At 37.2% G+C, this 17,155-nt stretch overlaps 2 protein-coding genes across 2 annotated transcripts; one reads left to right on the forward strand and one right to left on the reverse strand.

The window, feature by feature from the left end:
- Positions 1-317: 317 nt before the first annotated feature.
- LOC120300839 (apovitellenin-1-like) lies at positions 318-8,906 on the forward strand. Its single transcript, XM_039327351.1, has 4 exons — positions 318-445; positions 3,858-3,967; positions 7,413-7,575; positions 8,597-8,906. Exons 1-4 carry the CDS (start codon positions 333-335, stop codon positions 8,697-8,699), a joined length of 489 nt encoding a protein of 162 aa, XP_039183285.1. The 5' UTR covers positions 318-332; the 3' UTR covers positions 8,700-8,906.
- Positions 8,907-15,220: 6,314 nt separating this feature from the next.
- On the reverse strand, positions 15,221-16,345 carry GPR15 (G protein-coupled receptor 15). The gene has a single exon (XM_039327326.1). The coding sequence runs from the start codon at positions 16,232-16,234 to the stop codon at positions 15,221-15,223; it is 1,014 nt and encodes a 337-aa protein (XP_039183260.1). The 5' UTR covers positions 16,235-16,345.
- Positions 16,346-17,155: the final 810 nt, after the last annotated feature.

Here is a 17,155-nt window from a genome sequence, read left to right on the forward strand (position 1 = left end):
TACATAATGCAGTTTCACATAATCCCATAAAGCCATCAGTCTACCTCTCCTCCTGCCCAGCAATGAAAATAGCTTTCTGAACTTGAAGAAAATGAGACATTATTCATTATATCAATCTTGTAAAGGCAAATCTACCTCACTGAAATAAGTTCAAATTTATACCATCTCAAATCTGCACATGTCTTTATGGAAAATGGCATAGAAAACTACATCTTAGGACTTACTTTAGGTTTTTTTTTTCAAAGATAAACTTTTCCAATACCTTTGTTAGGTTGAGCTTTTTGGCATGTTATCAAGTCCAACAGTACTTTTGTTACGGTTTAACTAACTCTATGTATTGTGAAACAGCTGATGTGAAACAAAACAAGACTTCTTGGTGCAACTATTTTGGAACTGAAAGACAGCTGATATTTCAGAATCAGAAGAAACAGCAGCCAGTGAAGAGGTAGGTGATAATTCTAGCTCTGAGTAAATGGAATATATCAAATGAGTAAACAAATTCCATTTATTTTATTGACAATGGGTTGGAGAGGGGAGAACAGAATGGAACAATAATCCCAAATACTCAATTTGTGGTATGATGTTCATCCTAAGAAGTAGTTAAATTAGAACAAGGATGATCTAGGTTCAGATATTTTTTCAATCCTAGAGATTGTTACGTAATCTCAAGTCAACAATTGTTTTCTAAAACACCTTATAAGATTATTAGGACGATAAAAGCCCATAGAGACTTTTGACTTACTTAGAGAAATAAGAAAGATACAGTAATGTTAGCTGAATAGAAAATATGAATTAGCATCCATGAATAGAATTGAATAGAATAGAGCTGGAAGGGACCTTGGAGGTCTTCTAGTCCAGCCCCCTGCTGGTTAATTGTCCTCACTGTCAGGAAGTTTCTCCTTAATTCCAGGTTGCTTCTCTCTTTGATCAGTTTCCAACCATTGTTTCTTGTTCCGTCCTCTGGTGCTTTGGTGAATAACATGACCCCTTATTCTTTGTGGCATCCCCTCAAGTACTGGAATACTACTATCATGTCTCCCCTATTTCTTCTTTTCTTTAGACTAGCCAAACCCAAATCCTGCAGCTGTTCTTTGTATGTTTTAGTCTCCAGGCCTTTGATCTTCTTAGTTACTCTTCTCTGAATTTTTTCCAAACTCTCAACATTTTTTTTTGTGATATGGTGACCAAAATTGGCTACAGTATTCCAGGTTTGGTCTTACAGGGTTTTATAAAGTGGTACTAATACCTTACGTGATCTTGATTCTATGCCTCTGTTTATACAACCCAGGATTGTATTAGCTTTTTTGGCTGCTACTGCACACTGCTGACTTATGGTCAAGTGATCGTCCACTAGAACTCCAAGGTCCCTCTCACAGTTATTATTTTTAAGCCAGGTCTTGCCCAATCTGTACTTGTACCTTTGATTTTTCCTACCTAAATATAAAACTTTGTTTTTCTCCACATTGAAACTTATTTTGTTGGATAGGGCCCATTGTTTAAGTTTGTCAAGATCTTTTTGGATACTGAGTTTGTCTTCTGGGGTGTTGGCTACTCCTGCCAGTTTGGTGTCATCTGCAAATTTGATGAGTTCCCCTTCAATTCCTTCATCTAAGTCAGTGATGGTGAACCTTTTAGAGACTGAGTGCCCAAACTGCAACCCAAAACCCACTTACTGTATGCATCATTGGGTGCTGGGTGGGCATGGCCCATTGGGTGAGCGTGGTCCATTGGGTGGGCATGGCTGCGGTGGTAACAGCAGATTGGGTGGGACTAAAAAGTTCAATCAATCAATTCCAACTTTGTGAGATCTTTTTTTTTCTGCAACTTGAAATTGATTGATTGCTTGAAACTTTTTTTTTTTGCACATGGCAGCGGAGGTTTTATAAAACCCAGCAAAAAGTTTTTATAAAACCCAGCTGAAGGTCTAGGAATGGGGCGACGGCACGCATGCCCACAGAGAGGGTTCTGTGTGCCACCTGTGGGACGCCATAGGTTCGCCACCATGGATCTAAGTTACTGAGCGTTATACTTCATTTAATTTTATTGCTACCAACTTTTGGCCCTTCAAGGATTATGATTTTAGAGGAGAAAAATTTGAAATAGTTCATGTATCTGAGGAAGTAGATTCTTGTAAAAAAAACAACAACCCCTAAACCTTTTACCATAGTAAGTGGGCCAGGCTTTCAAGTGCTTCAAGAATTTTATTTGCAGGTGTTTTTCAAAATATATATGACAGAAGTAATTTAACCACAGCATGAATTTATGTCATATCTATTATTTCACAGTGCTGCAGTCAGTATTATGAGAGCTCTTACTTCTTAAATTAATGAAGTGGGAAATCATTATGTTGGGATGTTGGCTCAACAGCAGTAATTGTGAAAGGGATCTAGGAGTCCATTTAAGTATGAGCCAGCAGTTTGCTGCAGCTGCCAAAAAAACAATACAGTCCTAGGCTGAATCAACAGAGGGACACTCTTAAGATCACATGAAGCATTAGTATCACTATATACTGCCTTGGTAAGACCACCTTTGGAATACTGTATCCAGTTCTGGTCAACATGACCCAAAAAAGATGTTGAGACTATAGAAAGAGTGCAGAGAAGAAAAACAATGATAATTAGGGGTCTGAAGACCAAAGCATATGATTAACAGTTACAGGAACAGTCTAATTAATAGAAGGACTAGGAGTGACATGGCAGCAATCTTCCAACATTTGAGAGGCTATCACAAAGAAGAGAGGGGCAACCTGTTCTCCAGAGTATCTGAGACAAGTAAGACAAGAAGGAAACTTATCAAAGAGAGATCCAACCTAAAACTAAGGAGAAATTTCCTGACTGTGAGAACAATCAATTAGTAGAATGGCTTACCTGCAGAAAGTGTCGATGTTCCATCACTGGAGGTTTTTAAGAAGAGATTGGACAGCTATTTGTCTGGAATGATATTGGGCCTCCAGCTTGGGCAAGAGGTTGGACTAGAAGACCTCCTTCCAATTCTGTTATTCTGTATTTTTTAAATCAACAAATAGTGGAAGTCTCTGTAATATGCATTATATGTTGTTGTTGTTGTTAATTGCGAAGTCGTGTCTGACCCATCGCAACCCCATGGACAACGTTCCTCCAGGTCTTCCTGTCCTCTACCATCTTCTGGAGTCCATTTAAGTTCACAATGCATTATATACGATCTCCTAAATACTGTATATGTTTAAAGAACATTATTTCCTATATTCTAGCAGAATTTATAGACAACCTCAACCCAAGATAGCACAGAACATAATGGGATTTTCTTGCTGGGTAACAATGTGTACAACATTGAACAAACTGGAAATCTATGGAGATTTTCAGTCATCCAGGTCATGGTTGTCCCAAAGATGCTTTTTCAAGAGGCAACTGGACTTTCTTGTTTTTTCTTTGAAGACATTTCGCTTCTCATCCAAGAAGCTTCTTCAGCCCTGACTGGATGGTGGGGAATGGAATGGAATATAAATCCTTCCATTCCCCACCATCCAGTCAGAGCTGAGGAAGCTTCTTGGATGAGAAGCAAAATGTCTTCAAAGAAAACAAGGATGTCCAGTTGCCTCTTGAAAAATCACCTTTGGGGCAACAAACTGGAAGCTTGTTTTCCCTCAGTATATGACTGTAGTGTATATCAGCAGCACCTAGAGATGCACCTACAGTAGGTTCCAATATACATTGTAAAGAAACAGAATTCATCAATGGATATAATTTGAAGAATGGGAAAAAACACAATATTGTACTGTCTTGTTTTAGTAAAGTACTGGCCTCTATATTGCCTATGGTTGTATTATGACATTATGTTAGTCTTATGAAATAGCAAAGCATTAATACTTTTTTTTTCAGAACTCTGCAAAACTATTTGTCAACATCTACCAAAACAGTGATCAAAACTATGCTCCAGCTCAAGCCTTTATCTCTTGTTCTGATCCTTTTACTTGGACATATGATGACTGGTGAGATCTAGGGGCCTTCCATTCACAGTTGTTTTGCTTGCTGAATCTTGCTTGCCTCAGCTTTCAGTTAAAGTTAAGTCCTGGTATTAAGTGCGGAATGTATGTGATTTATTATTGTTGCTATACCTAGTTACTTATGAACTAAATAAGGCTCAGACACTTTTCAGAAAAAGTTTAAAAAATAACAGAGTTGGAAGGGACCTTGGAGGTCTTCTAATTAAATCCCCAGCTCAAGCAGGATAATCCGCATCAATGTTGGGTATTGCATTAATCAAGAAATAGCATGAACTTTGTTCTAGCAATAGGACTAGTGAACTGATTAAATAATATTTTAAAAATCAACTTACCCAGATTGTTGTTGTTGTTGTTGTTGTTATATCATGATGTTGGAAGGGAACACTTAGGCCATTACATCAGCCCCTCTTGCCCTGTGCAAGAATCCAAATTAAAGAATCCCCAACAGATAACCATCTACTTCATATATACCCAGATAAGAGAAGTCATCACATATCTAGCTGGTACTCTGACAAATTAACGTTACTATTAGAAATTGCCATAGTAATGAATACTATGTACTATGTATTATGAGTACATACTGATAGTATGTATTTCCTGCATTCCGGAATGATAAAGAGTAAGTCTTGATGTTCTTCTAACATCAGGTATTTGAAGAATACTATTGTATGGCCCCATTATTCCTCTGTTTTCTAAGCTAAATATTACCAAATGTTTCTATCTCCCTTCATAGAGACGTAGCTTGATCATTCTTATTGACCTCTTTAAACCTGATCCATTTTCAGCATCATACCCTGAAAAGGATTTAATCCCACAAAATACAGGAATAAGAAAAATATAATTGTGGAAAATACATGGTAGTTAACATTACAATGCAGGTAACTGATGATCAATTACATGATCATCAATTACAGTTCTGATCCAATCTGGGCATTCAGCAAGTACAAACAAATGAAACAAGAAAACATATAAAAAGTCATATAAAAGTCAAAATCAAAGTCCGCATTCTGGACAGGGAGGACCACTGGTTTGAAAAAGGAGTAAAAGATGCCATCTATTTTAAAACTGAACAGCCCTCTCTCAACAGAGTGGAATACGACACCACCTATCTCCTGTATACAACACAGTCCTTTCAGCAGTTCCAAGAAGATTCCACACCCATTTGCACTCTGATTCAGGTGACCTTGAGTCCACAGATAAACCCCCAAGTGGCCTCAATGGCTTTCAGAGAGAGTGCTAATGACCAGATGAGTGCAAAGAAATATAATCCTCCCATTCTCCTACACACACATCATTTAGTCAGAACTGAAGAAACTTCTTGGATGAGAAGTGAAATGTTTTCCTGAAGGAAAGAACAAAGTCCAGTTGCCTTTTGAAAAAGGACCTTTGAGACATTACCTGGATGATTGAGAATCTCGACATACATATAAAAGTAAATATAAGGATTCTGCAGACCACAAGATGGCACCAATCTGCTACAAAATAAAAGGAAACTTTCTGTAAAGAGACTAGAACAGTATCCAAAATTAATATATTCTCTGAAAATTCTCAATAAATATTTTCCTTAAATTGTATTCAAAAATTAGAGACAATTTATATCACACAGAGAAAATTTAAGAAATAAATAAAATTGCTAAAAACAGTTCTTCACTAGAATGTTTATTCCTGTTGCTGTAGAGAATAGACCACCAATGAAGAGAAACTCCATCTGTTCCAACTGATACCTGAAAATTTCTTTTTCCTGGAAATTCCACTTTAATCAGATATTGGAGGAAAACAAAGTAGCTCTTTCCTTCTGTCATCTTGGCAGGCAGCTTTGAGCCCTGTTTCCCCAACATCTGCTTCTGGTTTTCGATGGAACAAAGCTCTAGGGCATGGGTATCAAACTCGCAGCGTCACATGACGTGTCGCAACGTATCATGACTTTGTTTGCATTGTCGAAGCTGGGTGGGTGTGGCCTCTATATGATGCAACCGGCCCGTGGGCCAGCCATTTGACACCCCTGCTCTAGGGGAATTCAGGGAATTTGTTTACATCCGTGTGCCAAAGCCTTTGTCTCAAACAAATGTGTCTATTCATCTCAGATGCTAGGTTTCTGTCATTGGATTGGCCAACTGAATGCTAGATGTGATTCATGCTTTTGACAGTACAAATGTTTCCCATTAGCCTTCTTCCTTTTCCTCTTTATCAGAATTGTTTGCAGTTGTAATTTTAGTATCTCTTTCTCAGGAAATCCACCCATCTTGAGCTCATTTTCTCCTTTCCTGCCATAGAATCTTACATCACAATGCTTAGAATTCAATTTGTTTTTAGGAAAATGCATTTACCTGATAGATAGCTTTTCAGTGGGCAGTGGACAGAGAAAGGCAATTTCACTTCTTGTTAAGTTCTTGTTATATTATTTAATGCCCTGAAAAATGGGGCATATTTATTTTCATCAAATATTGTGCAAGAGAATGATGCTGATTATTGCTGCAAACCTTTCTTATTTGATTGACTGAGACTCTTGATTGATTTGGAGAACTTTATGGGATGCAGTTTTTAATTTGCACTACAATTTTCTCAGTTGTTTACAGCCCTCATTAAATGTTATATTTGTATATCAGTAAAATTTGCAAAATGTTACATAATTGTTAGCTCAAAGAGTCATTGTGAAGTAAGCTGTTTTCATGCCACTTTGCAGACAAATAATTTTCCTATTAACATAATCAAACTTAGATCCATTTCATAATAAAAACTTAGCCCAATTTCAGAAGAATGGGGCTTAAAAATAGATATATGCATGCCACCAAACTATTGCAGGTCTGCAATAGCAAAATGGATATATAATTCTTTCAATCCATACTGCAGACAGATCAAATCAAATATATAGAAACATAAACCTGCATATATTTGCCTAAATATACCAAAGATTATACTGTATATCCTAGTACTGTAATTCTTGGAAAATTTTGGCTTTCTAGTAGGTGCTAAATTATATGGGTAAACCTCGACTTATGATCATTTGTTTAATTATCATTCAAAGTTATGATGGTGATAAAAAGTAACTTACTGCCAATCCTCACATTTATGAGTTCCCTTATGTCACATGATCAAAGTTTAGGCACTTTGCAGCCAACATGTATTTGTATCAGTTGCAGCAGCCCAGAGTCATGTGATTGCCATTTGTGACCTTCTCTGGGGGGCTTTCAGCAAGCAAAGTCAATGGGAGAAACCAGATTCACTTAACAACTGGGTGATTTGCTTAACGACCCCATAGCTAAAAAGGTTGTAAAATCAGGCATGACTCATTTGTAAAATCAGGCATGATTCATTTAAAAATCACACCACTTAGCAACAGAGATTCCGATTGCAACTGTGGTCATAGGTCGAGGACTACATTTACACCTCATTCAGATGAGCTTTTAATTTTAATTTTTGTCTTTTCCAGAAACTGAAGCCAAAGCCATTTCAAAGAGGCATGTTCGTCATGATTGGCTGATTATTCCTGATACAATTGCATTTAATATATATTCCTTAGTAAATGAAGTGTCACCTAAAGTAGCTGAGTATTTGTTTAATGCTGTCCAAACACCAATTATTCTTGAAACAAGGTATGTCATGTCAAGTGATTGCCATCCACAGCTTGCTAGGTCATTTGTGGAGGTGCATGAATTGGTATGAAAGGCAAGACTGAGAGTAAAAGTGTTAAGTAACTCCAAGGCCAATAAACCATTTGGCAGAGAGACCATCTTGTCACAGGTGGTGGACACTGAGAGGCCATAAATGACAGTAAGATGTTGATGACATGATGTGGCTTCCACAGAGCCTGATTTACTTTTCTTTGCTGCAGCCCAAAGATGTAAAATAAAATGTCCTTTTCTCAATACTGAAATAATATTATTGAAATAAAACTCAACTGATTGATTTCTGCATGTAGGACTGTAGATGGAACTTTAATTCAAGAAGCAAATAGTTTTTGCTGCCCCTCTTATTAATCAATTACTTTTCTTAGTGCATATCCACACACCCTCCTAATTGTGCCTTGAAAATAAGCCACTCACCGTTGTTGAAGCTTCCATCCTCATAATGCAGCCTTTATCTCGTCTTCATCCAAGGCTATTTATCTGATGTAAAGATGTTTTTCATCTTTTCCCAACACCAACTTTGCTATTTTACCAGCTTGTAGCACTTTGGTAGTGATCATAGCAAGGAGAAAGGAATGTCCCCACTTTCCATTCACTCCTATTTCTGCAATATTATAACCACCTGTTTCCTATCACCAGGCTCTCCCACCATCCCTTGCAATTTGGTTTCTGCTTTTATAGTAACAGCTACAGACTGGAGGAAAAGTGGCAGCCACAACAGGAAGATTGCTGCTACTATTACCTGCTTAGGAGCAATAATGGACTTCAATATTGCTGTTGATCTTCTTTTAACCTGGTTGTTGCTACAGTTCCATATTTCAAAGTCCTTTCCTTTTTAAAATTCCAATGTGCTGCTCACAACAGCCCAAGAAGAAATAGGTCAATGTAAATTAGCACATCTGAAGACACTGGACAGTGGAAGTTTATTGGGTGGGATAGTTTTAGAACATTTTTCAAACTCTCTAACATAGGTATCTCTTTTTGGCAGGAACTTCCTGATAAGAGAAACAGCTAAGCTCAATATACTGGCTGAACAACTGGGAGAAAAATTATCTGGATTATGGAAAGAATTGACACAGTCAGCACAGTGATAACACCTGCATGAATCTGTGAAATACATCCTTGTGTTTTTGCACATACAACGATCTTTAAAAAATCAGTAGTGCAAAGGGAAATCTTTGTGAAGGACATTGGGAAATAAATAAGCTAGACTCAGCAAGGTTCTTTCTTCATAACAAATATTATTTGCTTCTGCTATTGGAAATAATCATAATAGACCATTTATCTCATTTCATTAACATTTGATTCCTGTTTTTGTTTGTTTGTTCGTGTGCTTGCCCATCTTGCCATCAGTTATGGCAAACATTTCATACATTTGAATGATTGTGATTCATGAAAGGTTATCCATGGCCATGGTCGTACTAAACAAATCTGTCAACTTTGAGATGTTATTAATCTTTTGTTGACTTTGCTGCAAATGAGCAAATGGCTAACCCTCAGGAAATGTAAAGAAAAAACAGGCAGTGCCTAGTTCCTAGTTAGCATTCTGACGCAAGGCGTCAGAGTATAAATGAGCTGGAAACACAGCTTAATGTGCTTGTTTCTCATGCTAAACAATTAGGAAATTCCTGCCCGGATTTCATCCTGTACCCAGCTTTGGCAATAGGATTGTTCAGATGTACCTTATCATGACCCCCAATTTGTCAATTTCTCCTGTCCTTGACAAAGCAAGCATCCAACTATCCAAGGGCAGGTTATTAAAACCATATGATTTCCTTTTATAAACTTTGTATGAATCTACGTTTGTTGACTCCTCCTTATACTTTTCATATCACTCAGTGAACCACAAGGAAAAGAACACATTATTTTACTTTTCTTGTCACTTAGGCCAGAAGGAGAAACTGACAGAACTTTTGTCAACATTATTTCAGAAAGACTAAACCATCATTTCACAAATGAAGTTGTAAAAAACGGTCAAGCCATTCACCAGTCCACTGATGAACCTGTTTTTTTTTTTAAAAAACTCCAGTATTTCATGGGTCCATTAGGGGAAGATTCTTTCACAAAGGGGCAGACACTCCATAAACCGTCATAGGGGGTAACTTCCAATAGTCAAAAAAATCAGAGATATTCTTGCCACTGCATGTCGTAGACTTTTGGAGCAGACGTGTTTTGAAATAAAGTACAGTGACCAAGCCACACAGTGCCACTTATGCCAGAAGTAGTCAGAAAGCAATATCCCAAAGATGCTTTTTCACAAGGCAACTGGACTTTTGTGTGTTTTTTTGAAGATGTTTAATTTCTCATCCAAAAAGCTTCTTCAGCTCTGACTGGATGGTGGGGAATGGAAGGATTTATACTCCTTGCAGACCGCTGGTCATTTGCCAAGAAGGCTCCACACCCACTTGCACTACTCAGGTGTCCCTGATGACACAGATAAACCTCCAGGTGGCCTCAACAACTCTCTAAAAGAATACAAATGATTAGCTGTCTACATGGAGTATAAACCTTCCATTCTCCACCATCCAGTGAGAGCTGAAGAAGCTTCTTGTATGAGAAGCAAAATGTCTTCAAAGAAAAATGAAGTCCAGTTGCCTCATGAAAAAGTATCTTTGGGACAACCACGACCTGGATAACTGAGAACCTCCACAGAAATTCAGAAAGCAATACTTTGGGTGCAGAGCAAGAAAAGACCAGAAGTTACTTCACAATAGACCAGGCAATTGGAGCCTTATATTATACATGATGGTCTCTAAGAAAGAGCTAATGGGCTATCTTTTTGTGAGGCAGAGAAGACATGAACCAGAGTAAGATAAAGAAGGGACAGGAAAAAATTTAATTGACATCTCGCTTTCCCTTGTGCTCAGTAGGTTGGGACAAGCAGAAAGGTCACTAATACAAAACACACTTTCACAAGTTTATTTATATTCTGCCCTTCATTTAGAGATTGCTTCATAGATTAAATGTCTTTTAAAGTATATTTAATACCTGTTTATTATATACAGTAAGTTCTTTTTTGCAATAAAATAACCATTGCATCTAGTGTGGAAAAACAAGCCTTTAATTCATTTATACTCCATATATTTTAGTTAGAATTTTAGTCATTACTTAGAAAAGGCATCTTTTCCCCATATCAGTAGGTATTAATGGGCTGAATCCAAAATGTTGGAGTAACATGGAATGCCCTAATTGGTTTATGACAAGAATAGAAAAACCATATTCTCTCAAATTCAGATTAGAGACTGGCCACATATTAAGGCAAATCAGAAAAATTGATTCTAGATTTGTGATAGCAACAGTCATCACAGTAATATAAACACAGCTGCCCTTGAACTGCTCCTTCTAAATGCTGTTAATTCAGCAATTGTAAAATATAAATAAAATCCTTTAGGGTAATATACAGTCACTGATATATGTATAACAAAAACTAAAAAGTATGTATCCTTGCAGGAATACTTTACAGGGATATAAAAGAGGGTCATTTCACAGGCTGCCTGGTGAGAGTTACATGCATAGCCTAGGTTATCTGTCTCTTTTTAATTTTATTTATTTTTATTTCACCTTTATTTTTTATAAATAACTCAAGGTGGCAAACATACTCAATACTCCTCCTATTTTTTTCACAATTCTGTGAGGTAGGTTGGGCTGAGAGTGATTGCGCCAACGTCACCCAGCTGGTTTTCATGCTCAAGGGGAGACTTAACAGGAACTTAATGCTTTTCTGGTTTTTAGTCTGGTATCTTAATCACTAAACCAAACTGTCTTTCATTACCAGAATTGCAAAACCATTACAACAGTCCGAAAAGATTGCTCTGAAGAAATTATTTTCTTCATTAAAATTCTAAAACCAGGTTTTCTAGCAGTTTGTCAGCAGTGTCTCTTTCTGCAGCGGTCAGGGCTCAGAAGCCGTGATGTTGGAAGTTGCTCTTGATTGGATTGATGCTCCAATTTTCTAAAAAGGGCTGTGAAATAATTCAGTTTCTCTTTTGGATCTGAAGTTGCATTCTTCAAAGTCGCAGGACTTCATTTTTCAAAAATTCACGGGATGTTAAAAGTCAAAATCAATTGCAGCCTCTGTCCAGACATCTCAGAACTTATATCCAAAGCCCCCTTGAGGACCTCCTTGAGGAGACTATGCTCTACAGTTATGAAAGTAGGCCTCTTCTCAGTTGCAGACCAATAGTTACCTCTACATGCACGAGTTTAATGGTTTTTATTTTTATCTGGCAAACTGTTTTTCTTGACAGGATTAGTAACAAGCATATACCTATCTCAGGGATTCTCAACCTTGGCAACCTTAAGACTTGTGAACTGCAACTGCAAGTTGAAGTCCACAAGTCTTAAAGTTGCCACAGTTGAGGACCCCTGACCTATCTGGTAGGGGACTTGTGACCTGGTTGTATGGTGGAATCTGGTGCTGAGTTACCAGAGGAGGAAATAAACAGAAACCTTGAATCACTGCTATGCAGGAAGTAGCCCAAGAGGAATCCTCCCTAATTTCTTTTCAGCATTTATCAGATAGTTATGCAGTGTATACTTTAGTCTGATGAGATTTTGTCCATGGGTGAACATGCAATAAAGAAACTGCTTGAACTGTCTCATTCTTGGTTTCCCTTGCCTGACAGGTGGAAACCGTAAGAATCCCTGGGGGAATCTCATTCTGGAAGGCAGGTACTATGACAGAGAAGGTGCACTTCCTGGATCCTGCGAAATGGCACTGTTTGATCAAGGAGACAAAACATGCACTAATTCTGACAACACTTACTTGCCAGGCAGAAGCCATGGAAGATAGGTAGTCCCTCAAATAACCTGGCCCTATTCCATGTAGGGCTTTATAGGTGATAACCAACACCTTGAATTGCACATGAGCAATCAGTGCAGCTCACGAAGCAAGGATGTTATATGAGCATACCAAGCAAGCTTTTCACTGCCCATGCCATTGCATTTTGGACCAGTTGAAACTTCTGTTGGGTCCAAGGATAATCTACTATAGGGATTTCCTATAGTATCTACCTGGTGGATTCAATCTGGCAGGGTTGGTCCCTTCAGTTAAGCAATGCCTTCTATCAGGATCCAGGAAGGGCAATTTCTCTGTAACATAGCCTGCTCTCTGGAATAGGTTCCCCATGAGATCCAAATGGCTCCTACCCTGCTGGTGTTTTGAAAGTATTCAAACACCTGGTTCTTCAACTAGGTCTTTGGTGAGGATGACTGAAACTCCTTTTGATCTAGGTTGCTTTTATTTGTTTCTACCCAATTGTTATTCTGCCATCTCTGCCTTTTGTTTTGTTTTAATTGTCTTGTTTTTATTTTTAAATAACTTGTAACTTAAATAACTTTAAATTACTGGCATCTGGTGGAAGATAAATGTGTAAACAACATGTTTAGAGTCCAGTTCACAGTAAAATGTTATTTAGATCATTTAATTTCTCATTGTAGAAATTAAACCCCATAAGAGATTTTGCATTTCCTCCCTGAAATTCCCATGTCCTCAGATTAGGGTCAAAGCCTTTTATTCCGTCCTGATTTTTGTTTGTTGGCAAGAGGTGGTCTCCAATTAGGTCCTCCTAACTTGGGCATGTCACAGCTACAGAAAACATGGCCTCAGATTGTAGGATAAAAGAACATTTTCCCCAGTTTTACTTGGCATCATAACAATCAAGCACTTTACAGAAACAATCACTTTTCTTATGATACAAATTTTGCAAAGAGGTGCAGAAACAATATCCAAGATATGTCTGAGTTTAAAGATCTCGCTCATAAATTGCCAGTAACTATTTTAGATTTTCACTTTGCTGCTTATGTCCTGATTAAACTGCAAACTGCCTCTTAGGGAAGCCAAAATGCAAGTTTTGAGGCTGATACATCTGGGCTGCAAAAATCCAGATGATCAAAGTTATAGTTCTCTATATTTCTTTGTTGTCATTTATTGTTTGTCTGGATTTGGGAGCCCCAAATTTGTAATCCTAGGCCAGTGGTGGCGAACCTATGGCACGGGTGCCAGAGGCGGCACTCAGAGCCCTCTCTGTGGGCACGCAAGCCATTGCCCCAGTCCTAGCCTTCAGATAGGTTTTATAAAACCTTTTTGCTTTAGGCCTCCGCCACCGTGTACAAAAAAAAAAAGGTTCAATCAATTAGTAAATTTCAACTTCTCGCAGGAAAAAAAAAGATCTGGCAAAGTTGGAATTGATTGATTGAACTTTTTAGTCCCACCCAGTCTGCTGTTACCACTGCAGCCATGTCCACCCAATGGGCCACACCCACCCGACACCCGATGATGCATAAGTGGGTTTTGGGTTGCAATTTGGGCACTCGGTCTTTAAAAGGTTTGCCATTACTGTCCTAGGCCATCACTACCCTATACCATGGAAATGTGTAAATAAGTCCATATATAGAATATGCTTCAATAGATTTCAGTTTCTGATAGTGCTTAACCACATTGAAAAAACAAAACCTTCCCTTATAAACAAATAAGAGCAGTATAAGTATATTAACCTCTTGCTATTAATAAATATGTTGTTTTGCTGTGATACATTTATTATTATAAAACATGTAACATGTTTTTTATGAGTGGGAAATTCGACTATTTAAATATATCTGAGTAAATCAATATTACTCAGTAAAATCATTTGTAGTGATAGTGATAGATCAAATAACTTCTTCTGTATTTAACATTACAACACATCTCTCAATTGTTTTCATAATGAAGGATTGCCTTTGTTAAGCAACATAAAACCCTGAGTGCAGCATAATTTATGCCAGCATAATTTTCTGTTAACCCAAAGATCTGAGAAATACACTTGAACATAGCTGCGAGGAAGTGTCCCAATTAGTTTGTTATACATATATATTTATGAGGAAAATCAGAAAACAAGTATTTCTAGAATTACAATAACACCAACATTTAAATTGGAATAGTTTTTAAACAATGTAAGAGAAATATAGATGTACATCAGAAAAAAGAATATATTTTAGAAGAAGCTTAAATAGTTTAACAGATTAACTTAACAGAATTAACAGAAAAAGAGGCATAATTTTTAAACTTTGCATTCTAAACTAATCTATATAGATAACAATAAGATTTTTTGCAAGCCTCTCTTAAAAGGAAATGAGTTAGGTCTAAATAAGCTTGACTGTTAAACAGCTTAAATTATTCTATAATTCTAACATATTTGAAATCACGGATGTCAAACTCGCCATGTCACGTGATGTGTCGTGACGTATTGTGACTCTTTTTGCATTGCCAGCAATGTGGCGGGCGCAGCTTTGGCATGATGAAACCGGCCCACGGGCCGGCAGTTTGACAACCATTTTAGTTCATATTATTTTCAAATACTGTTTCATGTAATTACCTATTAACAATCAGGAATATATAATTTTATGTATATTAGACAATCTTTTCATTAACTATCCAATTAACTTCCATGTAACTCAAAGATATATATAATAATCAACTTAGTCATGATTCCTTCCTAATTCTTTATTTTCATTTCCTCACATTTCAACCTTCCCCTTTTTATGAGTACTTCAAAATGGTGACTCTCTTTAGAATGCTAACATCCTTTTCTTCCCAAGAATAATCTTTTCAGGGAGAAATGGACTCTTTGAAAATCTAAGTGTCCAAGCTTGAAAAACTGCTTCCAGGTCTATTGTATTTCCTGCATGGAAGAATACTTTGTATTATGGTCCTCCTGATGCAATTATCAAAGAAGAAGTAGATGAAGGGGTTTGTGCAGCTGTTCGCAAATGCAAATAGACCACCCAGTTCCATGCCCAGATGGGCAATTTTATAATAAAGGCAGAAAGATTGCTGCAGTTCCGAGTTGTTCGATATCAAAGCCAAGATCTTAAAGATGTTGAAAGGAGTCCATGAGAAAAGAAAAACTACTGCTACTATGAAGACAATTTTGATGGATTTTCTTAGTTTTTTGTCATGTTTCCCAAATTTCTGATAGTGCACATAGAGTTTTTTAATTATGGAATAATGCAATGTTAGTATGCTGAACAGTGGTATAAAGAAAGCTAAAATTAGCAATATCAGTGATCCAATCCAATTGTTGAATATGGTTTCCTTGTCCACACAATAGGTATTGTTGTTGTATCTTCTCAGCTCTCTGGACTGTAGAGTAGGCAGCCCTAACAGGCAGGATAGTATCCAAACACAGATGCAAACAAGAATAGGATAAAGCTTTGTTCTAATTTTTCTGGCCATTGAGGGGTACATGATGGTCAAGTACCGGTCACCACTCATCCAAGTCAGAAGAAAAATACTGCAGTACATGTTGACTGAGATAATGTAGGAACTGCCTTTGCACAGAATAAAGCCAGATCTCCAAAGTCCTGAGGCTAGCTCCTTGTCTATCCAGAAAGGCAATGTGATAAGAAAACTAAAGTCAGAAATTGCCAAGTTGACAATGAAGGTATCAGTAAGCCTCCATACACGTTGTTTGGAGATTAATACTCCTATCAGAAGACCATTGCCCACTATCCCCACAAGAAAAATAACAATATAAAGAACACTCACAAGAATTTCCATATTGGGCAGCTTCAGAATCTGGCAATTTTCTTCAGGAGCATCTGGGCTAAGATAGTAGAAGTAATCATAGCTGGGAGTTGTTTCCTCCATTGCAAAAATGATTTAGCAGCTGGTTGGTGCAGGAGTAGCTAAACTCTTTATTTTTGGTGCAATAAACAGTTCTGCTCTTTCCTTCAATTTCTTCCAGATAACAATAACTAAGCAGCCACTTAAGTGGGGAAAAAAGAATGTGAGGGTCAGTGGTTTCCTGAACCTAAACGTATTTATGTTTTTTTATTTAAAGAACTATTGTGGTTTTTGGTTGCTTAGTAGAAGCAAAAAAAAAAAAAAAAAAAACAGGCGAACTTCTCAGGGGACCTGTTTTTTGTTTTTTTTAAAAGTAACGTTTACTTGCCCAATGTTGTTTCTTTCACTTCCACAGCCTTTGTTGACCAAGATACTCACATTTTTGACAAAACAAACAAGTATGTATCTTTACATTTCACTCTGCCACTAATATTAATTTTAATTCTACAGTAAGTTCCCATAGAACATTTATCACACTATGTTTGACCAGTAGCACTTTTTTTGCCTTCTGACTTGATTTACATAGACTTGCTATTTTTGCAGTGATTTCAAGGTACTTTAGTTTAACATAGATTTTCTAGAAGAAACTATAATGTTATTTGTTTGTTTGATATTAGGATATAAATTACTGTTGTTTACTTTGTTTTCAAAGTCTCTCCAGGGCTGGTTTAAATGAGTTACAGCATATAAAGGAACATAGGTCCTAAAAATATTCCCCCTCAATTAAGCAGAATGACAGGTTGAAAAAAGCCAGAGGCAAATGAATACAAGCAGCTATAGTGATTAGTTTTCATCTTCTTGTTCCCAAGGAAGTATCTCATGTTTGCTTCAGACTGACAGAATTTTGGGACCAATGTAGACTAATGCAACTGTGTTAGTCTTTGGATAGACAGAGCCAATGAGGGATTTATCCATCAGCTAATGCAGCTCTGTGTTAGCCAGTTA

This window comes from Crotalus tigris, unplaced genomic scaffold (genome assembly GCF_016545835.1).
Source record: "Crotalus tigris isolate CLP2741 ecotype Arizona unplaced genomic scaffold, ASM1654583v1 scf7180000024359.8030256, whole genome shotgun sequence".
NCBI classification, from domain to species: Eukaryota; Metazoa; Chordata; class Lepidosauria; order Squamata; family Viperidae; genus Crotalus; species Crotalus tigris.

Excerpts from the sequence above, each read along its gene's own strand:
- LOC120300839 (XM_039327351.1), top strand. The coding sequence starts at position 333 with ATGTATTGTGAAACAGCTGATGTGAAACAAAACAAGACTTCTTGGTGC. Across the intron at positions 3,968-7,412 it reads ACTTGGACATATGATGACTG|AAACTGAAGCCAAAGCCATT; the intron begins GTGAGATCTAGG and ends TGTCTTTTCCAG. Across the intron at positions 7,576-8,596 it reads CCAATTATTCTTGAAACAAG|GAACTTCCTGATAAGAGAAA; the intron begins GTATGTCATGTC and ends TCTTTTTGGCAG.
- GPR15 (XM_039327326.1), bottom strand. The coding sequence starts at position 16,234 with ATGGAGGAAACAACTCCCAGCTATGATTACTTCTACTATCTTAGCCCA.